The 23,179-nt window shown below is 47.9% G+C and overlaps 1 protein-coding gene and 1 long non-coding RNA gene across 2 annotated transcripts in view; both read right to left on the reverse strand.

Moving 5' to 3' along the window:
- The window catches only part of LOC130597872 (uncharacterized), a 78,086-nt gene that overhangs the window by 13,150 nt on the left and 41,757 nt on the right, over positions 1 to 23,179 (reverse strand). The window lies entirely within an intron of this gene.
- SIN3B (SIN3 transcription regulator family member B) lies at positions 756 to 12,362 on the reverse strand. Its single transcript, XM_057406770.1, has 18 exons — positions 12,242 to 12,362; positions 11,137 to 11,290; positions 10,161 to 10,424; positions 9,673 to 9,816; positions 9,300 to 9,422; positions 8,725 to 8,814; positions 8,129 to 8,247; positions 7,206 to 7,413; positions 6,657 to 6,773; positions 6,072 to 6,310; positions 5,628 to 5,811; positions 4,808 to 5,402; positions 4,150 to 4,319; positions 3,434 to 3,607; positions 3,095 to 3,187; positions 2,734 to 2,828; positions 2,127 to 2,331; positions 756 to 1,771 (listed from the first exon to the last, which is right to left on the reverse strand). Exons 1-18 carry the CDS (start codon positions 12,262 to 12,264, stop codon positions 1,541 to 1,543), a joined length of 3,228 nt encoding a protein of 1,075 aa, XP_057262753.1. The 5' UTR covers positions 12,265 to 12,362; the 3' UTR covers positions 756 to 1,540.

Genomic DNA, 23,179 nt, shown 5'->3' on the forward strand with positions numbered 1-23,179 from the left:
GCTGCTAGTTCGGTCTGGCAGAAATTAGAACCTAAAAATCAAAGCCACAGAAAATACCAGGGTGGGGAGGATTATTCCCCCCACAAAAGGCAGGAAAAGGCTGGGAGCAGTTGAAAGGAGGCTGGACCTGCCTCAGGACATTCTGTTTGTAACACACTCCATGGACAGCGTGGAGCCCTTGGCTCCTGAGGAACAAGAGCAACGGCACAGTGGGGCTGCAGGACAGACACGGCTGAAGTTTCTTGGTTTATCACTAGATTAAGTCAGACGGTTGACGTAGTGCTCCGCGTGGTTTGGGGTAGGGTTTTGTTAGGTTTCACTGCAAAAAAGCTCAGATAGAAGCACAATGGTTCAGTGGAAAAGCTTGTCTATGATGGTTGTGGCTGGATCTATTAGTGCCCGTTACAGATTTCCATGTGTCACCGCACACACAGCATCTGTGCTGACCCAGCGGAAACAGGGAAGGATCCGGGACAAACCTCAGACCCAGCCCAAGCACTGCGCTGCAAGAGCTCCATCTGCTGATGTTACCGAAGCGGGACAACCCAGCAGGACCACGGCGTCGGGGCATGCACAAGGGAAAGAGAAGCGCCCGAGAGCGCAGAGTCTCCAGAGGCTGCTGAGCAACATGCAAAATACCAAACGAAACTCAAATAAAAGAGGCCAGACCTCGCAATGGATATTCCTCCCCTCGCACCCGCTCCCAGCAGCTCCGGCTTGGAGAAGGCAGAGTCTGCAGCACTGTGAGTTCACAAAGCAACACACACGGGATCCGGTGCTCGGCTGCAAGGGGGTGGCCGATGGGCTGAGGCTGTCTTGCGGCTCACGTCGCTCTCCTGCCCAGCACTGCAGCTCAGAGAGCTTCTTCCCCTTAGTTCATGCTCCAGAATACTCAGTTGAGGAGTGGGAGATGATAGGTGATAGTTTGCTGTCCACCCTTGTCTCAGGTTTGGCATTTTTCTCACTAGAGCACCAGTAACAAGTGCTGCATCCTTTGCCCTACCAGTACCCAAGGAAGCAGCCCGTAGTGGGGTGAGCAGCCTGTGCTGGTGCTCTCAAGCCCTGCTGGCACTCAGAGGTTACACTGGAGAGTTCTGCAGGCTCCAAGGCAGCATAAATTCAGGAAGATAGGGAACATTAATCCCTTCGAAGTGGAAGCAGCTGCCAGCATCTGCTCAAACACCAGTGCAGCTCCACCTCTCCAACGAAGCCACTCGTGGCAGTTTACTCAGAGCCTGACCCCCTCACTCAGTACTGGCTGGTGGCAGTGGCCTAAAGCTCAGGAAACTACTAAAAAGTGTGTGGCAATGCCAAGAGCCCTCTTCCCATAAAGCTTTTATAAGTCTCTTCATCATGGCTGGAGGATTACACTGCAAGGAGGAAAGTCTATGCCATATGGAAAATACATCATAATCCCAAGTAAAATGCTGTTTGGATAAATATCATTAATACATACATTGCATTCCCACCACTATTCTCAGAGTAAATGTGTTTCACCAGCAATGCTCCTACGTGTCTTGGTCCCAGGACGAGTCTCTGCTCACGGCGAAGCTGGACGGCGACTGTACTGAACTCTGTATCTGTTCACTGGGACCCCATGGACATTCACCGTCTCACAGGTTGTTTTGCAGGGCACCATCTCCTCGTCTTCATCTCCCATTAGCCAGTCTTGCACTACATCAACTGCCTCCATGGTCACATTCTCTTCCAGCCATCTATTGTGCCACTCTTCAAACTGCTGGTGGTGCTTTAGCAGCACCATTGGCTGTACCTGAAAGCAGGACAGTGAAGATCACTGAGAGGTTCCCGAGCCAAAACCTTCCCCCTCTTTGCTTGAGATGCACAAGCTTTAGCACGCAATGCAAACAGCAAACCAGGAAATCCCATACCTGCATTAAAGATCTCTATTTCTTAATGTATGCCACTCCCCCTTAAAATCTGCTTGGTAAAGAAAAGGCTGCTAAACTAAACCAAAGTGCAGAGCATTTACCAGCTCTCCTCCATGTTTCATCTGGGTGTAGTTTGCAGGAATTCAGCCACAAGACTTCTTATGGGTACCTGTCTTTGGCTCACATCCTCAACTTCTGCTACTGCCCGAGCTGCAGAGAGAGTAATAGGAGATGCACCTGCTTGGCTCGGCAGAGAGCTCCCCGCCTGTACATGTAATCCTCCGAGTTCATGATGAACATCATTTTGTGGGTGTTGAGCTTGAAGCGGCAGTCCACGTTGCAGGCACTTTCCACCCCGATGAGCCTCTTCCAGGAGCTCTTCACCTCGCTGCGCAGGGCTCTCACCTGCTTACACTGCCACTTGCGGAACTTCTTCAGGTTTCTAGAACATACCAAGGGTTACAAAGCAAGTGTCCCACTGCATTGTCCATTCTCTTAAGCTGACAGCACGAACAGAAAACGCCTAGGTCCACATTCAGTGGTCAGACTTTCTCTGGGATCTTCCTCCATCCACTCTGACAAATGCGGAGTGAAATCAGAACAAATTAGGCCCCAGATTTCCCCCAGAATCTCCATTCTAAACACAAGTTCATGAACAAACCTCAGTGCAGCAGTCACAGATTCTTTCTTCAGCACTCTTATGCAGTGCACTGGACTAAGCAGCCCCTTTGGACCTCAAAGATGAGTGCATTTCCCTAGAGTTGCCTTTGTGGCACATCACCTAAAATCACTGCCAGCTCTTACACAGAGCTGCTATAGGCCTGACTCAGGAGAGGGAGCTCACCTTTGCAGAAAGACTGGTTTCAGTAAGAAGCCATCATTCTGGTTGTTTGGAGCTCCTTCTACCCCAACGTACTGCTCCATGTAGTTAGCCAGGTGCTGCACAAGAGAGACCGATTTCAAGTCAAATTTCACCCTCTAGACAAACATCACTGCAAAGAACTAGTTTATTTTCAAGCTGCTTTATGTTGAAACCCTTTTGCTAACACATCCATTTCTGTCAGTGACCACAGCCCCACATATAATCTTCCCACCTTCCAGGTGAACTTATCCTCCTGGCAAAGTCTCATGTTTTGGAACAAGAAAGCAGGAAACCATGTCCTTTGCCTGTGGCAGAGCAGACCCCATGGTCACTGTGGTATTACCTGGACCTCCACAGGATCCTCTGTCTGGGTTTCTTCTGTGTCCAGAAGCTCAATAGTCATGATTACCTGTCCTTTTCGCTGAAGAAACATCACCTGTAATTAAGTTACAGGAACAAGATATTGGCCACACAGTTCACAATAAAATGCTGTATATTCACAAGTCATCTGGACAACAAATAGGAGCTAGAAGAAGCAAGCAGTAGGGCTTTTCAATATCACTTTACTGTCTATGCTCTGGTTTTGGTACCTCCTCTCCACACTGCTCTTGCTTATTGTGGCCTTGTTGCTTCCAGCCCCATTTCTCAGGTAAAGGCCACACTCGCTTCATGACGTTCTTACCTTGAAACAGTTCTCATCAGCCATGCACCGTTCAGCCTTCCATTGATAGCTGGTCTCCTTCGCTGCCCGGACACAGCGAGAGGACAGGTTACCTCCAGCAGCACCTCGCTTCCTTTCATTCAGGTAGAGCTCAACCACCTTCAGGCAGATGTCATCGCTCACTAGATGGTGAAGCTTCCATTAAAAAAGGGGGAATTTGGTCAGCAAGTCTGGGCCAAGACTAAACTCTATGTTATGAAAGAAGCCCAACACCCAACACAGCATCACACCTCAGATAAAACATCAGTTCGAACTCCAGAGACTTTACAACACCTTTCACTCTCTTTTTCATTACTTTGCAATGAAAGGAACAGAGAAGAGTGAGGGGCTGAGGTGCCTTAACTGTAGCAGAACTATAATTACAAGAGAGATTAGAGTAAAAAGGACTTCTTTATTTTTTTGCCTTGGATGTATTTTTGGGAATGGCAGGATTTTGAAAAGACTGGAACTCAAAACTTGTTGGAAAAGGCCAGGAAGGGTAAATCCCCATAGGTGGTGCCTGTACTGCTGCTGAACTCTCTCACTGAACTTCTCTTTGAGTGCTTCCCCTCCGTACTTAACTATGAATCTGCTAAAGTTTAGTGCATCCTTGCATTACAGGGTACAGTGAGAAACCTGTCTGTAGAAAGGGGATGCGTGGCCCCTCAAATGCATAACACTGCCACCCAGTTAGTTACCTGGCGGACAATATTCTGCACCAGCTTGTCCATAGTAAAGCCGATGTAGGCGTGGATAGTGAACATCTCCCTCAGGGTGTCCTCGTACTGTGTTGGGTCAATATTCCCATCCAGCAGACTCCTCACCATATCCAGGAACGCGGGGTAGTACTCCTCCAGTTCCACCTCACCTGGGCAGGGGAAAAGTGCCATCATTCAATGTATGTAAGAGGCAGAGTGAAGTCAAGAGATGCAAGGGACAGCGCTGCCTGAGAACCATGACATTCCATGTCCAGAACATGCTTACAGAAAGACAGTTTTCCCTAAGGAGTGCTGACAGACTGTAACAACTTTACCTCATGTGCTTCCATGACTGCCTCGTGTAGTTAGCTGCTTTGTTGTGGAGCCATTTACATTGTAAACTGAGGTAACGGATTCATATAATGAGACACTGGAGAGCATCTGCTACAGTGGGCTTGTGTGAAGTCTCTATGAACTACACATGAAAGCTCTCAGAAGATCAATTACAAACTAGTTACCCTGTCAAATCAGCTGGATCCACAGATCACAGCCCTCACTCCTTACAGACTTGCCTGCTGGTCTCAGTGCCTCGGGTATCTCTAACCAAGCACTAACAACCAGAGCATTAGGAATGGACTATGGCCTGCATTACTCTTACTTGGTTGCTTCAGCCTCAGTTCCATGGCTGGATCGTTGGTTTTTTCCTTCCTTCCCTCACAGAGGAGTTTCTCCCTCTCTTTCTCAGTCCGATATTCTAGAAGCTGCTTCTGAGCTTGACGATAAATCTTTAGGAGCCTCGAGCACAGAGTCTGGTGAAGGCGGAGGAAGAAATACCAGTTATTATTGACAAAGAACAGGCTGTAAACATCATCCAGAGTGTTGTGGGGCTCAGCAGCTGTAACATCACAGAAGGTCGCTTTTGCCTCCAAAGGACTGCTTGGAGGCCCAGGCACGTGTTTCTTGCGTAGCTCAGGAGCATCCAGGTTCTGCCCCTGATGGTTTTCTCTGTCCTCATCTGTTGATTCTTCAGAAATACTGTGCTCAGGGGGCTGAGAGAAAAACAGCTCAGGTATGAAGTGATGCACTATCTGCCGGATGGTGGCTTGATCCTCCTTTTGGATAGTAGGCTGCCTTTTTACATAATAGCTGATAAGAGATGCTGCATCTTCCAAAATCTGCTTATCTTCATAGATAAAGATAAGATGAGGCTCATTTGTGGACGAACTTCTCCCCTCTGAATGCTGCTCCTGATGCTGTAATCAAGAGACAAATAGATAAAGATCCTTCCAATCCATGCTCAAGAGCCATTCCTGCCAGAAGAAATAAGGCAGTATTAATGCTCTGCTATGGGACAGTCATTTCTGACTGAGAACTCTCAGAGCACTACCACTTCAACAAGGTCCTAGGTGCTACATTAACATCTAGATACTACTATACACGAAGGACATCCGGGGTGGATTAGTCACTAGCACACGCACCTCATCATAGACACTCTCAATTTCATTCAGCAAGCTCTTGGAGCGCAAAGCTTTGGTGTCATTCTGTTTGAAGTTGACTGCCTGGTGGTCGAGGGATTTCAGGTAGGCCTTCTCATACTGCTCCCTCCAAATCTTGTTGAAGCCCTGCTGGGCCTCCCTCCATTCCTCCTCCTTTGCTTTCAATCTGCACAAATGTATAATGGACTTCAGTTCAAAGAGACAAGCACAGTAAGACACACAAAGTATTTCTAATGTAGCCAACTGTGGTGCACTAAAAACTTGTCAGTAACCCTGGAAGCAATAAAGAAAGAAAGAAAGAAGTAAAAGCACCAGCACTGAGGATGAGCTGTCCTTTGGGAAAACATCTACAGAAAACAGTTGCTTTAAAAATTCTCAATCAGTTTCTTAAAAGAACCCAGGTGAACACGGGAGAATGGGAATTACCTCTTAAGAACAACAGGAACGGCAGTAACTGGGTTTTTCTTAAGACTTTCAATGATCTCTGGCGCTTTATCACCATAGATGCGATAGATGGCCCTGCGCTGGATCACTTCTGATGTTCCTCCCAAGCAATCATCCAGTCGGAATTTCTCCTGATCCTCTTGAGTCAGTCGTGACAGTTTCTTCTGCACGCTCTCCAGCACACGTATTGTGGCTAAGTTGGTCTCCAGGACGACATCCAACTGTTAAAGAGTTCACAGAAGACACACTGTAAGAACAGGCATAGCAGGAAAACGGAGACCAGTGGCACCATAAAGTGGAGCTAAGAAGCATCAGCAAAGGTTTCTTACTGGAAAATATACCTCTGCCAGTTCTCCCACAGGTAACATGCTTTACAGAACTGGATTCATGCCTAGAAAGCACTATTAGACTGCAGGCAAGTGGAAAACACCAAACTCTAGCTCAAACCAACAAACACAAGTGGAACTTTCAGCAATTGGCCACCAATTCATTCACTCAAAATCAGAGCTAGAAGTTGTGCTTCCTGAGGAGGAGACAGGCAGAAAAGAGCTCAGTAGTTAGAGGTACCTCAAACCGTTCATCTTCACAGCGGTGCAACTGCTCCTCATAAGGAGTCTTCTTGGAGCTGACAAAAGTAGAGTCTTCAGACCAGGATGGAAATGAAACCCATGTATCATTTAACACCTGCAACAGTGCAAAGACATGACGTTGAACAGAGCCTTATGAGCCCAGAGCTGTTCTCACCAGGTCTGATACTTCTCTGGTTTCTTTTTGCACAGTTTCTATTGGATGTTTCAGACCTAGTTCGTAAGTCATTGCAATGACTGCTCCACAGATGATGAGAGGTCTGTGTGGAACTGTGCCAGGGCCCTGCTCAGAAAGCACCTGTTTGTGTATGCACACCAACTCAAAAAGACATTAAAAACTGAACTTGAGATGGGCTTAGATAAAATTAGTGGATACTCTGTTTTCAACGAACTGGATGAGTAACTGACGTGAGGTTAAAGCTGGCTAATAGACATTCAAGAGGGGAATCCATGTGCAGAAGCTGTAGCACTAACAATTTATGCCAGTGCAGTGTGTGTATGGGGACTGAAAAGGCTGATCCCAAAGTACCTCCTTGCAAATGGCTGTTCTTCCACTGCACTTTGGCTGCTGATAGGTTTTGGGGAGAGCGCGGTAGCTTGAGCCGATGCGTTTGCAGGAAGCATAATCAATCTCCCGACTCATTCCATCCCCAGATCGGTCGCTCAGTGGAGAAGCAAATGAAAGCTCTTTCACACCAAGGAAGGACTTGAACTGTGCAAAGAGTTCTGGGAATTTCCTTCAAAAACACAGGTAAGTGTATTCTGTTATTTCACTCTGACAGTTTTAGGGTGGCTCTTGTGTCTTGAAACTAAAGGAGAAAATCTAAGCAGCATTGCAGCCAAAAATATTTCATCACCATTTCCCTCTGTTGTCATTCTCTCTGAATTATTTTATGGGTTTTTTGATTCAAGGCAGGAAAAGAATTTCCCTTCAGAACCTCACAAATACTCCCCTCAACTGACTGGGGAGTCACTGATTCTTGCCATGTCCCCTTCTGTTGGAAGCCAAACAGCACTAGAGGGCTCACATCAGAGCTAGAATTATTTCTCCTTTTCACAGCTTTGCTCTGAGATTTCCTGTTAATACCTGTATTATCCCTTGAGAGATCAGAACAGGGAGTGTGAACAGAGACCACCCTCCAGAATCCATGAGATTCTCTGTCCCCAGTGATTTAATACATCAGGTAGTCTGCTGCTTGTGCAGCATTCAACTGGATGCACAGAGGAAAAGATCCTCTTCAAAATGCTCTTTAAGAGTTGTGTAGATACACTAAAAGACTCAGTTTTTGTTACTCCTCTTCTTGGATTACCCTTCAATTTTTTGCCTGCTACCTAGGAGGTATTTCTGAACTTAAATCCAAAACTTCAGTAGCCAAATTCACAGTGTCTACCAAAAAGGAACAGAGTTAAGACCTAAAAAGTACAACATAGAGAAGATAGTCAGGAACTTACCCTAAAAATGGCGTAACTAGCTGGAGCAACTCAGAGCCAGAGACCAACTCCTGGTTGAAAAGAGCAATGCAACGGAGAAAGTTTTCATAGACTTCCTGACTCTTTAGCACCCTACGCACCTAAAGCACAGTTTGGAGAGAAAGGATCAGATCAGTTGAACCCTACTTCTGTTTAGTTCATATTCTAAGCAGTCTGAAGCAATGACACGGTACAATGACACGGGTACAAAGCTCCTTTATGTATTCTACATACAAACCTCTGTCTACACTGCAACACGAAAAGAGAGCATGTACAAAAATGCCCACTTTCAAACAATAACCTTGTAACTACAGATGGTACCACGAGGAAATACCATTGAAAAACAGAGAAAAACATGTCTGTAGGGGAGAAGCATTCAGGAAAAGCTTAATTATCGGTTTCTGTTCATCCTTCAAACCCACCTATTTTCTCTTTTCCTGGTCTGTCTTTATCTACTACTTGAAGTCAGGCAATTGCTAAGTGCCGGCACACAGATTTGACACAAAACCAACCAAGTAATAACCACATAGCTGGTTGTAAGCAAGCCCACAGAACGGAAGAACAGGCCAGATGCTGACCTTGTCAAAGAAGGAAAACTCTTGCAGTGTTCCATATTTTCCCACCGTCGCTACTGACAGATCTTTGGTACCTCGCAGCTTCATTTTCTTCTGTTAAAAGAACAGCAGGTATACTTAAATGCTGCCAAATTCCACCCCACTGCCATATACCTGCTCTCTGCAAAGGCTGAAACTCCATTTCCCAAGCAGTGACCTAGCACAGCTGTGTCAAGCCCTCCACAGCACTCTCTACCAAATGACTCCTAGCTAAGGAGAAGAAACCACAACAAAAAAGAATCACTTGAGAAAGAATTCCAAAGAGATTTCCTTGTAGAAGCAATAAATCGGCCCTTTCCAGAGCCAATACTTGGTATAGAAGGTCTTGATACTTAGTGTTCAGTGTTCCCACACACATTTAAGCATACTTTAAACATTCCCTTTTAACCCAGTAATTATGATTTTTTAAATAACTTTGACATTTTCTTTCTTGTACCTAACCCCTCAAGGATGTTACTCGTGACAACCTGATCTAAGCAATTACCTAAACACAAGGAGTAACATCAAGTTATCCGAAGTTTTTACTTGCTAAAAGATACCTTTGCAGGGCCAGAAACAGGACGCAACAGCAGTGGTCTGGATCGCTTTTTGCTGTGTTCCAGGTTCTTCTCATGCTCAGTTTTCTGGACACTGTTCACTTCACATGGTCCATTTCCTGTGAACTGAAGTGAATAAATAATGATTTCAACATTCTCTTCTTGATCAGTGCAACTGAAGAGCCCTACACATCTGAACAGGACACAAAGCATGTAGTTAAGTCACCTGTGCTGCAAAATACAATGAAAAGGAGCAAAATTGACCTACTGGCTGTATGTTTTCCCATAATGTTTTGCATTCCTACAGCTCCTTTATGTATTCTACATACAAACAGAGAGTGTTCAATATTCTGCCTTGTTCCAAGCTTACACGTACCAAAGACCTTTTAGCCTCTGGGAGGAACTGTCCAAACTCAGAAAGCAGATCCTCCTGTCCCCTGAAGAGATTTGCCACTTCAGTGAACACTTCTTCCTCTGACATGCCTCGAAACGGTCGGCCTTTAGTGTTCAGCTGCTCTTTCTGAAAAGGTCCACACAGATGGGACACAGTCAAAACCAGACCTCACCCTGCCAGAAAACCCCTAAGAGCCCAAACCCCCTGTGCTACACACACTTGTAATAACTATCAGACAGCCCCAGGTTCTAACAGTGCATCCAAGTAGCACTAAATCAACCAAAGGGTAAGACAGATCCAGTTATGACCCCTTTACACGTCAGACCATGGAGGGTTCTATGATCAGAATAGGGATATCTCTGAGGCAATTGTTGGACAACTGCCTGTTCAACAGGCAGACATTTCAGTTGACAACAGCTACTCAAACAGCTACAGTGCAAACCCACAACATCTTCTATGGAAGCGTTTACCTGGTAAGTATGAAGAATTTCTAAAAAGGATCTGTAAATCTCTGGATGGTCAAGGAAACGCGTTTTGATTTTATTCACGTAACTGATAGCATTATTGAACTCTACAGAATCAGATTCCAAAGGAAGTTGGGATTTATCTTCTTTGTATGGAAGCTGTTGCCTGAACTCCTCGGAGCAGTCGCTGTGATTGTGGGAGTTCTCCTGGGAGTAATGCAGCAGCAGCCCGCTGCCGGGGAGAGCGCTGGGAACAGGCTCTGAGGGCACCTAGTGGCATAAGAGACACAAGACAGCGACTTGTACGGAAACATAGGTGCAAGTTCAACAACCGAGCATCAGCACTTTCAAGCTGCTTAGCTAAAAAGGATAATCACATGAAGAAGAAAGAAGAAAGATTTAATTAGCCAATAAATTGCCCTCCCTATTTTATTAACACCATCAGCTTAAAAATATCCCTTAAGTCATACCGGTTATGAACCATCTGGCTCATGACCACATTTGACTGCCACTGCATCATCCCCTACCCTTGAGAGGGTGTCCCAAACACCACACCCCACCGTCTCTGTTACCACTGTCTTATTTCAGAAGCACTGAGTTTTAAGACACACATTAAAACATAAGGCTTGTGCAGATGCCGAATCTCTAAGCAACAGAGAGATCTAAGGGAACAGAGATCTGAAAGATCTTTACTCCTACTAATTAAACCACAAGTTTATCAGTCATTTGTTCAAGCAATAGCTCTGTTTCATCCTCCACAACCACACAAGAACAACAAAAAAGCAGCAGAGGCCAACATGTATCCATCTGTATTACACCAGATGTCTTTCCCTGCAGGATGTTTGCAACTGCCTGGCAATACCCAGCGTGTGTTTTCTTCCCAGTGTCTCAGTGGAAGACTGGAAATGTGATTGTCACAAGAGATGTGCAGAGTGACACATGTAATGGAACTGAGGTAGAGAATACGAGCTCTGTAACCTACCTGACTGTTCAAAGGTGACTGTATATTTAACTTCCCATTCTTTGGAATTTCTATCCTGTAGCCCAGAGGGAGGAAAGCGTTGAATCCTACAATGAGGTCAGGATGCTCATGGAAAAGCTGTGAAACGCGTCGGATTACTCCAGGTGTGTCAATGCTAAAATTGAGAGGAGTTTGTTACTTGTGTCCCCCTCACAAACACAAACTAAGCCTAAGAAATGCCATAGGTATGCCAAGCATCCGGCTTCTCACAGATGCGCTTTTTAACAAGCAAGTTTGGGAACCTCACACCCAGAAATGAGCCCAAGCAGAGGGAATGCCCACTGCAGCTGATGGCCACCACCTCTAGGGCTGGTGACATTGTCTATTGACTGGGAAATACAAACACATTTCCCTTTTCCCCCTGTACTAGGCACTGGTGAGGCCAAACCTCAAATTCTGTGCTCAGTTTTGGGCCCCTCACTACAAGAGAGACACTGAGGTGCTGGAGCAGGGCCAGAGCAGGGCACTGGAGCTGGTGTCAGGCCTGGAGCCCAAGTGTGATGGGAAATGGCTGAGGGACCTGGGGGGGGTCAGTCTGGAGAAGAGAAGGCTCAGGGGGGACCTGATCACTGCCTACAAGTGCCTGACAGGAGGATGGAGCCAGGAGGGGCTGGGCTCTGTCCCAAGGATGGGACAAGAGGAAACAGCCTCAAGCTGCACCAGGGCGGGTTCAGATTGGAGATTAGGGCCAGTTTCTTCACAGAGAGGGTCATCAAGTATTGGAAGAGGCTGCTCAGGGCAGTGGTGGAATCACTGTCCCTGGAAGCGTTTAAAAACCGTGCAGATGAGGCCCTCAGTGATATGGGTTACTGGTGGCCTTGGCAGTCTTGGGGCAATGGTTGGACTTCATGATCTTTTCCAACCTCTTTGATTCTATTCGTGTGGCTTTTGGCTCTTGAAAACGATGGGATGGACAGAGACCTTCCACCTCCAGTGTCCAGTGACTGCACTACTGGGAGAGAGGCCAGCAGGATGGCCTCTGTGTGTCTGTGAGACGGAAAGGTGGCAGGAGGGCTGGGGGACCCTGCAAAGGCAGAGGAGCTCCCCAGAGCCGCCAGGGCCTTACCTCTGGCTCTTGAACTCTTTCATGATCTCCAGGAAGCCGTTGTAGGTGGCGGGGTCGCTGCCGAAGCGGATCTTCACCTGGTCCAGGTAGGAAAGCGCATCCTCCACCTGCAGGGTGAGAACACGGGTGAGGCCCAGAAAGGGAGCACAGACCCGGGGACACCCCAGGGCACTGAGCGAGGTGGGAAGAGGCCCTGGGGGGAGCCCCAGGGCGCTGAGAAAGGAGCAGCAGCCCGGGGAGGGGAACACGGTACCAGATGGAGGCCGAGCAGGCAAGGCCGTACCGGGGGGGGGGGGGGGGGCTCACGGCGCGGGATGAGGATGGCAAAGGCACGGAGGGGGACAGGGGCGCAGGTCCCCGGGGAGGGTGAGAGCAGCACCAGAGGAGAACAGGCCCGGGGGGGTGTCACCGTACGGGGGAGGGAGGGCAGGCCCAAGGAGACCCCACGGTACCGGGAGACGGGGACGGGGGTGCCCCGCGGCACCGGGAGGGAAAGGCCCCGGGACGGCGCCGCGGCCCGGCCACCGCCGCCCCATCGCGGGGCGCTGCCCCCCCGGCCGCCGCCGCCCCCCGCCGCCATGTTGGGAGTGCGGGCAGGAGCGCGCCCCCCCCTCCCCTTCCCTTCCCTTCCCTTCCCTGCCCCCGCCGTCAGCGCGTGCGGAGCGCGCCTGCGTCATCGCGTACGGCGCCTGCCGCCCGGAGCGGAACCTTCGCGGCCGCCGTGGGCTTCCGGCCGTTCAAGCGCCATGGCGGGAGCCGCGCCTCAGAGGGTGAGCGGGGGGGGGATCGCCGAGGGCTCCGGGCTGGGGGCTCCCCTGCACCCCCGGTGCCTGTGTGCGGGGAACGGGGACGGGGCGAGCCCCGGTGGGGCCTGCTGCGGCTGGCGGGACGCGCCAGAGCCAGCTCCGGTGTAGCCGGGTAGAGCGGGGGGGGGGGGCGGGGGTTAGGGCCGGCGGGTGTCACTGAGGTACCGGACGGCAGCAGGGTTGTGCCGGGGTATCCGGGGGCTGGATGACGGCAGCCAGGGAGCTCTCGGCAGTGTTTGGTGTTGGAATTGTAAGGCACTAAGGCAAAAGGAGAGAGGGACCGTCCGGAGGGACCACGCCTGTGAGGTGGGCTGGTGCCAGCCTCATGGAGTTTAACCATGCCAAGTGCAAGGGCCTACACCTGGGTCGGAGCAATCCCAGGCACAGCTAAAGGTTGGGCAGAGAAGAGATTCAGAGCAGCCCAAGGAGAAGGACTTGGGGGTGTTGGTTGATGAGAAAATGAACATGGGCCGGCTTCAGTGTGCGCTTGCAGCCCAGAAACCAACCGTATCCTGGGCTGCATCCAAAGGAGCGTGACCAGCAGGTCCAAGGAGGTGATCCTGCCCCTCTGCTCTGCTCTCGTGAGACCTCACCTGGAGCATTGTGTGCAGTTCTGGTGTCCTCAACATAAAAAGGACATGGAACTGTTGGAACAAGTCCAGAGGAGGCCACGAGGATGATCAGGGACTGGAGCACCTCCTGTATGAAGATAGGCTGAGGAAGTTGGCGCTGTTCAGCCTGGAGAAGAGGAGGCTGCATAGAGAACTCATAGCAGCCTTCCAGTATCTGAAGGGGGCCTATAGGGATGCTGGGGAGGGATTCTTCATTAGGGACTGTAGTGACAGGACAAGGGGTAACGGGTTCAAACTGAAACAGGGGAAGTTTGGATTGGATCTAAGGAGGAAATTCTTTCCTGTGAGGGTGGTGAGGCACTGGAATGGGTTGCCCAGGGAGGTTGTGAATGCTCCATCCCTGGCGGTGTTCAAGGCCAGGTTGGACAGAGCCTTGGGTGAGATGGTCTAGTGTGACCCTGCCCATGGCAGGGGGGTTGGAAGTGGGTGATCTTAAGGTCCTTTCCAACCCTAACTATTCTATGAGTCTAAGTCCCCAGGCTCAGCCCTGGGTGTTTGTGCTCTTTTAGCCTATCTGCTTTTGACACCATTGAGCAGGTTTGAGAGCACTTGCTGGTGTGAATGAGGCGCCCAGAGGAGTTTCCTTGGCTGTGCTGTTGCTTGCTTGAGTTTTCCCTGTCTGTTTTCCTGGATTTGACCACGATAGATGTGGCTCTGAGGCAGAAGCTCTTCCCTGTGAGGGTGCCGAGGCGCTGGCACAGGGTGCCCAGAGAAGCTGTGGCTGCCCCATCCCTGGCAGTGTTCAAGGCCAGGTTGGACACAGGGGCTTGGAGCAAGCTGCTCCAGTGGAAGGGGTCCCTGCCCATGGCAGGGGTTGGAGCTGGGTGAGCCTTAAGGTCCCTTCCAACCGAAAGCAGTCTGTGGTTTCATGAAAATCAACCTTGGTGCTGGGGATAGCTTGTGTTGTTTTAACCAGATGTGTACAGGATTTGGGTATCCTTTCTCATTCCTGGGAATCCTGTCAGTTGGATCCTCCCTGACAGCTCAGGGCAGTAACTGACCGTTGACACTGTCTTACCACTGTAGTACCTTAGAATAGCACGTCTCATGTTCCTGCTGACAGAACTCCAAGTCCCAGAGGCACTGCAGGGAATCTCCACATCCACTGAGCGCTCGCTCTTCTCTGTGGCTGCTTTCCAAAGAGGAGATCTGGCTTCTGTGACCTTCCAAAGGAAACACTTGGGTGTGAGGGCAGTCATAAAGGAATAAGCCCTCGCTAGTTGTGCCATAGAGGACTCTGTAACCTGCAAGGACAGCACTCTGGAAATCAGAGTGCCAGGGATCTCAGTTTTAAGGGGGTAGATATTGATCTCTGGGCAGGGTCTGCAGGGATAATATCCAGCATGAGGACTAAATCATCACATGCTATGGCAAGCTGCTTTTCCTGCTTGTTGATTGCTATGTCCTTGACTGGTTTTGGTGATTCTGGAAGTGGGATGCATGCACACAAAGGGGAGAGGCTGTTCTTGATAGCACAGACAGGAAAGAGGCATTTTGAGGTCGTTATTATGTTGTGTGTCCCCAACCAACCCCCCCCTGTACTGTCTGAACCCCAGGGTCTGTGCCCAGAGGAAGATTAGGTTCCCTCAGACATATCTAGGTCAGTGTGCGCTTTTGTTGTCCTGACGACAAAATGACCCACTTTATCCTCATTTGTTAAAGCAAAGGCGAATGGGGCTGGTGCCTGACAGAGCACAAAGGCAAACGGACCTTGAGGAATCCTGCCTTTGTGCAAGCTCACGGGCAAAACTGGGTTTCTACAGAAACAGATGTTCTCTCCTCCTTGCTCTCTATTTACCATGTTTCTTGGATCTCATTGGTAACAGATGGATGATTGGGTATATTTTGGAGCTGTATCTGTCCCCAGGACTAATCCTACCTCTGAGGACCCCCGATGAGCGTTGTGTGTAGGGCCCCACCAGGTGGTTGGAGAAATCCACACAGTGGCATGAGAACAGGATGGGGACAGACCCTGCACGAGCTCAGGCACTGCTGGCAGAGCCTCCCCATTCCCTCTGGGGAAGCGGGCACGAAGAAAAGAACCCTTTCCCTCTGGTGGAAGTGTCTTGAGGGCAATCAGGCACAACTTGCACAAATATTTAATTGGTGATTTATTTACCTGTGGCTTCACTTATGCCCCCTGGGGCTGTGTGTTTATTCTCTTTGCTCAGCAACTTTCTGAACCCAAAACAAGCTGAGGAGGCAACCTGGCACTTCTGCAGGTGTCTCAGCCTCCTCTCCCCTTCTGCAAGGCTTAACATTCCGGGTGTGGGTTTCTTTTGGGGGCTCTTATCAAAGTGCTTCAAGGAAGCTGAGGTGGGCTGTGCTGTGGGGAGCTTTCAGGGGTTAGGAGTGATTGGAGGGGTTTGAATAGGGCAGAAGCATAGAAGAGGCATCAGCCTGCAGTGTGACACCCTGCTGTGTCCCTGGTGGCTTTTTCATTTCTGGCTCTTTCCATGGGGAATTTGTGTTTATTCCTTAGTTACTGAGGAATAAACCTCCGCAATATTGATGTAGTCTGCAGGAAGTAAGCTTGGAACAAGAGCTTCTTGCCTTACATGTTTCTCCATCTGCCTCTTATATCTGCTAGTTAGTACATACAATATTCTGCTCTGAAGAGCCTCTGTGTTCAGGGCTGGACTCTGTGTGTGTGCATGCCAGGGCTCCTTTTGTCTTCTAGGGACTACCAGCAGTTGCTGACATCTCAGCCCCATCAGCTAGCTGATTCCTGAAGCTGCTCAGGCAGGTTGATTGCTTTTGAGCACCACCTTTACTTGTGCAGTGGACCTTCTGAGTGTGTGTGGCCTGCTCTGCATGTCTCACTTTAGCCATAGGGACTGGGTAAGCACTGGGGTGGCAGCACTTACAACAAAGGTGGAACCAGCCATAATTTCTGACAGGCTTCCATTTCCTCTAGAGAGAGTTGTGTGTTTCTGTGATCAGGGTCTACAAGCTCAGAAATACCCCATCTCAAGTCAGTTGCCTGCAGAAAAATATAGGTTTTAAGGTTTTAGTTACCTTAACTACCCCTGAAGTACATCCAGAGCAATTTATACATGGAACTTGTTTTACAATTGAACATAGAAACAAAAGGATGATGGAAACCCTCAAGTCCAGGTGCTTGAGGGTGATCAGCCACCTAACTCTGTATTGAAATCCATACGACTCAAGCATACTTTATCCAAAAGTTGTAGGAAATCAATACAGCAGTATTTGACTCCAAGGAGGCTTCTAAGCAGATAGAAAACCTATGAGCATTTGGGTGTTTTTTTTTCCTCCATCACACGTATTTTGATGACCTCTGGACAGGATAGAACAGGAAAGGAGTTGATTTACCTCCAAGGTTTCCATATCTCTGCAGGCTTGTGACCACGTTACTGCATTACCGTTGTTTCAAGGTTCTGTTCTGGCTTGTCTCACTCTGGTTTCATTTGCTAATATGAAAACTCTGGATCTGGAAATTTTAACTTGCATAGTTCTAGAATGCAATACAGCAGCATTGATCCAGAAACATGTATTTCTTGCCTCTTGCTGTGGCAAATCCTCCATCCTATTTGAAGAGCACTCAGCCACACTGCTTGCTATCTCAGCAGTGATAAATACCCACAATAAAAGGCAGTTCTGTCCACAGGGAATCTTTTCATACAGAGTTAAGTCTGTGAAATTTTTATGGCCTCTTCCCCTGCTGTGCTTTTTTCCAGGAGAGATTGCCACTTTCTGGAAGAATCTTTGTGATAGCTTTTAAGTGACATATTCACTGAGTTAAATCAACAGGCAAGGTAAACTGAAGATAAAGTCAGAAAACAAAGCAAATAGGAAGAAAAGTAAGGGCAAATACGCACACAAACACCAACAGGAGTGCCATTCCCAGCACCCACATGCACTGCTCACTGATTCATAGGTCTTCTGTTCACAGATACTTTTCATACCTGCATAATTAAAAGACATGGGGGAACAGAAAGTGCATTTTTCTCCTTACATGTTTTTATCATATGAGTTTATAATTTCTTCAGAACTGGAATATTCTCTTCCCAAAAGTATGTAAACATTTATGGCACTACACAATCATGTGACAAAGCATGTGACAAGGGGGGATGCTAAATTTAGGATGGGAAATGGCTCTATCTACAGCTTTCCTTGGGACTGTTCTAAGTGAAAAGTGATCCCTAATGAAATCTGTGCCAGTGTCAGGTGAGGAAAGAGCTCCCTTGGGTTTGGAATTATTGTGTCTGCAGTGCTGTCCAACAGGGAGCAAGCACTCTCACTGTAATACCCCTGGAATAATTCATTAGCTCTCACCAAGGCTGCAGTAGTTACGGGAAGTCCTTGTGTCACTTTATATGCCAGCCCACATGGATTTCAAACCTTACAGGGAGAGAGTGGGTTTAACTTAGATCCTTGTCTTTCGGTGAAAATCCAGTCCCATGGCACATCCTCCATCCCAAAGCTATTCCTGGAAGTACATGAGGTCTGCCACAACTTGGACAGGTGCTGTAGGCAAAACCCTTACCACTGCATGCCTACTAATTTCAGCTTGTCTGCAGTTCTTGTGCATTCCTTCCAGAAACTGCAGCTCTGGTTGTGTGAATGCTGACCTGTCTGCTGGAATGCTGGAACAAATGGTGTATTCATCATCTTGCATCCTGCCAGAGGAGATGCTGCAGTGTTTTCTTTCTTTAGAAGGCACTTTTTGTGGAATCAGAGCCTATTGAGCCCGTGTTTTCTTATTTAAAATGGAGGCAGAGTGAATACTTTTCAGAAGAAAGGGAAACTGAGTTTTGTAATTCCTGAAAATCTGAGTCATTGCTACCCGCTGCCAGTTACCGCTTCAGGAGCTCAGTCTGGCAACCGTGTCCCAGTGGGCAGAGGAAGTGGGAAATATCTGGATATTGTCCAAGGAGAGAAGTTCTTACAAATATTTCTTGCTGCTACAGTGGTGGATGGGAATGAAATGTGTGTTGTTCGGGCTTTTAAGAAAGCCTTCAGACTTTGCTGTCTTGGTACAGACTGGCACTGCACCAAGTTATTATTGCACAGTAGCGCCTAAGACTGATTTGGCTTCACTGCCAAAGCCTAAACTACTGCAGAATTCTGCTCTCTCTGACATGTTTGAAGTGCAAATTGGGTGTGACAGAATAAAGCCGTGTCTAAACTGCAGGAGGTTATAGGCATCTTCACTTTCAAATGAAGCTCTGAGCTTGCAGCCAAGCACAGTAGTCTCACCGCATTGTAGACTCTAGCAGAGAGAGTGCCTGATGCATTCAGCAGCTTCAGGACTCTTCAGCTTATTTACCTGGTAAAACTGAGCTGATGAAGATTCAGACCATGCTGCAGAGCTGGAAAGGAAGAGGAACCATCTTCCCACAGAGAAGATCCTGGCATGCATCTGGACTGAAGCTCATGCTGCTGTCCAGGCTCTCTGAGCTCTCTTCAGCAGAGACTGCTGGCTAGAGGGGAGATGGGTGAAGGCAGTGGAAATCCAATCCCGTGGCACATCCTCCATCCCAAAACCAGGCTGTGGTGCCTCTCTCAAGCAAGCTGCCTTGCTCCCCCTTTTTTAAGGAAAGCCTGGAAAATTTCAGCTGCTTTGAGAGGAACAGTAGGAGATGGTTGACTGCACTGAGACGCGCGAAACCTGGAGCGATCCATCTGTATTTGAAGAGGATGGATATCTCTATAGCAACCAGTGTGTGTCACTTGAAGAGTATCCCTTGGGTCTGTTTCTAAGGCACTGAATGTGCTCCCTCTCAGGTGCTGTACACCTGAGGTCCCTTTGATTACTGCTTTGCCTAGCTTAGAAATAACTGTCTCTGTGTTTTAGCATCGTGCAAGTCTGATGGTGCTAGTATCATTTATGTTTGAGGTACTCTCAGCCATTTAAAGCAGGTTTCTTTATACCAGGGAATATGCCTATGCCCTGTCACTATTTGCCTTCTATGCAGCTGATTTACTAAAAGGTGTTTAAGCTGTGAACAATAAATACTTCCTCCTCTATAACGATGTTTGGACTTGGGATACCATCCCCAAAAGAGTTCAGTACTTGGGGTACCATCCCCAAAAGACATGGGGAAAGACAGAAAAATTTAATCACAAAAAAACACCAAGTAGGTAGAAATCCAAAGGAGAGAAGAAAAAAAGGCTTCCCAAGGGATACTCCAGCTAGCAGTAGGACTCCAGTGACACAAGCTGTTTGGGCTTGCTCCTGGTTTTGCGTTGTGTAGCCCTGACCCACTGAGGGGGCCGGTGCGTGCTGCTGCAGAGCTCACCCTCCTGTCAGCTGTTGAGCTCCAAAGCAGGAAACTGCAGCTCTCGACAGAGAACAAGCAGAAAAAGAGCATCTTTGTCCAGATGCCCTTGGAATTCATAGGGAGAGAAGGTAACTGGTGCAGACATCTCAGGAGAGGCCCTGACAGAATGGGCATCTCCACCTCATGCTCACAGAGCTTTTCAGTGTCTCTTTTCCAGTATTCACAGCACATTGCTATTCTCAGTTTGTTTCGAGATGTGTTTCTGTGCGTGTTCACTAGAGCTTTTCCCATAAGAAATGCTGCTGTCTTCACACCCTGTGGAAACAGAGATGGTGCTCCACCAGCCAAGCAGATTCATTCACTCGGATCCGCTTTCTGCTTCCCCATTTTCTCACAGGAGACCATAATCTATTATTCCTGTGGCTTTTTTTGCCTTACAGGAAACTGAAGTGAGCATTTCAGAGAAAACCAGTATCCGGCAGAGCAGCTGCTGGGTTTTTTTTGTTTCGCTCTCATGAAATGAGATTTAAGAGGCTGGTGTCTGTCTCTCTCTGTATCCCCCCTGTATCTCGTTGGCACACAGAGGAATAATTAAAGAAAACTTAGTAATCTGCATTTATGGGCTCCTTTTGCAGACAATACATGCTTAATCTCCAGTCATGTAGCCAAATAAGAAGAGATTAACCAACGTCCTAATCTGTCATAAATCAAACAGGCAGGGAGACAGCAGTTTACCTTAAGAGACAAACATCACAGAGAGCCTACGTTAGGGTTTAGCCTACATTATTCTAAACCTCCTTTGAGCCAACGTTAGGGCTCTAAAGTCATGGATTTCTAGAGTGTTCTTCAAGGCACTGCAATCTGTGATGTGCTCTCTGCACCTCACACTGCATCCACCCGTTGTTGTTGCTGATTACACCAATTCTTGTCACTAACAAAGCATAGAAAATTACCTCACTCTCTGAGTCAAGCACTTGGTTTGCGGTGGGGCAAGAAGTCCTCAACTAGCAGGTCTGTTTTGGGAAAGTCAGAATCTGCCGACTCCATTGAGAAGCACCGGGGGCTGGGGTAGCTGGAAAAGCAGCAGCTTGGTTTGGAGGAGCTTGGTGTAATTTGCAAATCCAAACCAAACAAAATCAACCAAGTCTTTTCCAGGGACATTCTGCATTCCCTCCGGCTATACAAATGCTCAAGCCTCTAAACATATCAGACCTGTTTTCCTGCATTCCACAGCTGGAGAGTACCTGTAGCCTAAAGCTAAGATGAAATCACTGTCTGACACTGATTCTTCCTAAAAGGTGACATTCGGGAGCTCTCTAAACAATTCCCTTCCCAAATTCTCTTTTGGAACAACAAGGAAGCAGACAAGGATCATGATAGAAAATACTCTAAATTGTACTTTTTCTAGGGATAACGTGTAAGATGCAAACGCACAAGTGTGAAAGAGAGACCAGACCCAAAGATATTAATGAATGATGATCTTGGCACTATCAGCATCTCCTTCTTGTCAGAGATGCCATTGCAGAGGTGAAGAGAGGAGCAGCTGTGACTCTGAGCAGGCTCTGGCATGATGGGGAACTTGTTTATTCACTGTCTGTTCCATGAGCCACCAGCCCCTAGCAGCTTGCTCACAGGCTGCTCCTTTACAGACCACATGAGAGCAGGATTAAACTCTTAGCTGGGAGGCAATTTTGTGGGTGTTTATGAAGTAAGCACCACACTCTTGGTGTCTGATGACATCCAAACCCCTTTAATTGGTGTTTCCTTACAGTGGATGGACACAACACATCTCCTTGGGGCCAGTGGCAAAAGCATCCCAAAGAGGCACATATCAGCCCGCTGTGCATGGAGTGTTTGGCATCAACAGCCTGTTTTCTCCATTGCTGATAGTTTCCCTTATCATTGTTTTGTCTTCCTAGTAGAGATGGAAGAAGCTCCTACTAAATCCAGATGCCTTTGGGAGCTTTCTAGAGTATCTTTTATAGGTATTTCTTCCGATCTCATTGTTTTGGCAAAGAACCAGAATACCTTGAGAAAAAATCTTGGCTGCAGCAAAAAGCTGGGGATCTAAAGAAGGACATGCCATGCTATTCCAGCCTTCCCTTCCATATAATCCTGTTCTGTGTCTTGCAGTAGCCAGTTAGGTCCATTAAAGAACAGCACAAGGACTGTAGACAATTACAGCGAAGGACCCAAACGAAGATGTGCTGCTGCAAAATGCATAAAGCTGCAGTTTTTTACGCTTCTGTGTGTCCTGTGTGCTACTTGGACTGATATTCTCGGCACCAATCTAGTGCTTTGTATCTCTGAGGCATCATACAGCCATGAAATAGGCTGCAGGAAGGAGGTGCACGTGTTTGGCAGCTGATCACCTGGCAGGTGTTAAAAGGAACAAGTTCCCTATTGCTCAGGAGATGGCCAAGGTAACAACCATAGCATCATAGAATGGGTTGGGATGAAAAGGACCTTAAGATCATCCAGTTCCAACCCCCTGCCATGGGCAGGGATGCCTCACACTAGACCATGTCACCCAAGGCTCTCTCCAACCTGGCCTTGAACACTGCCAGGGATGGAGCATTTCCTTTCTGGGTCTTTCTGCTTATCTGGATTATAGAATTTGTTACTCTGGACAAAACGTGGAAGAATGTACATCCTGCCATTAATAGGAAAAGGGGAAAACGAGCACCGGTTGCTCTAGCTTGGCTCTGGATTGTGTTGGCTCTGCCCTTTCTCACATAAGCTCTTTAACATGGGAATTCTTCCCTTTGGCCTCCTTTTTTTTAACTTCAGTTCGTTTACTGTGAAGAATTAATGTTTTCTGTAAACTTCTCCTATGGGCTTGGTTTTTTTCACGCAAACACAGTAAGGGCTGTGGAGCTTTCCCTATCTGCGAAGCTGATCTGCAGCGATGGGAAAGCTGTGGACACTGCGTTTGACTCTCTCTATGTAACAGAAAAGGGAAACCTTTCAGTCAGCAAGAAATGCTGAGCGCATCAAGTTCAACACTTTGCTTTTTCCATCAGGCAACCAGGGCCTCTTTGAGGATTAAACTTAGTGCTAAATTTAGCTACCTCTCACTAGAGTTAGTATCAGAAGTTATCACATCAGAACGTCTTTGGAGGGAATGACGTCTGTCCCATGGAAGTCTAAGCCCTGTACTACATTGGGATTTGGAGCTGGGAACATTCTGCGCAGCAGGAAACTCTTGAGACCTTGTAGGCTTTTTCAAAGCACTTGGGACACCTCCTCTGC

The sequence above is a fragment of the Pezoporus wallicus genome, unplaced genomic scaffold, assembly GCF_028554395.1.
Source record: "Pezoporus wallicus isolate ANWC-B61680 ecotype Strahan unplaced genomic scaffold, APGP_CSIRO_Pwel_v1 contig_10514, whole genome shotgun sequence".
Taxonomy (NCBI): Eukaryota; Metazoa; Chordata; class Aves; order Psittaciformes; family Psittacidae; genus Pezoporus; species Pezoporus wallicus.

Bases quoted from the DNA above. Each gene is read 5' to 3' on its own strand.
- SIN3B (XM_057406770.1), bottom strand. From the start codon at position 12,264: ATGAAAGAGTTCAAGAGCCAGAG. The intron at 9,817-10,160 runs GTAAACGCTTCC...GGACCTTTTCAG, and splicing joins AAATTCTTCATACTTACCAG to AAAGAGCAGCTGAACACTAA. The intron at 2,829-3,094 runs GTAATACCACAG...TCTCTTGTGCAG, and splicing joins AGGATCCTGTGGAGGTCCAG to CACCTGGCTAACTACATGGA.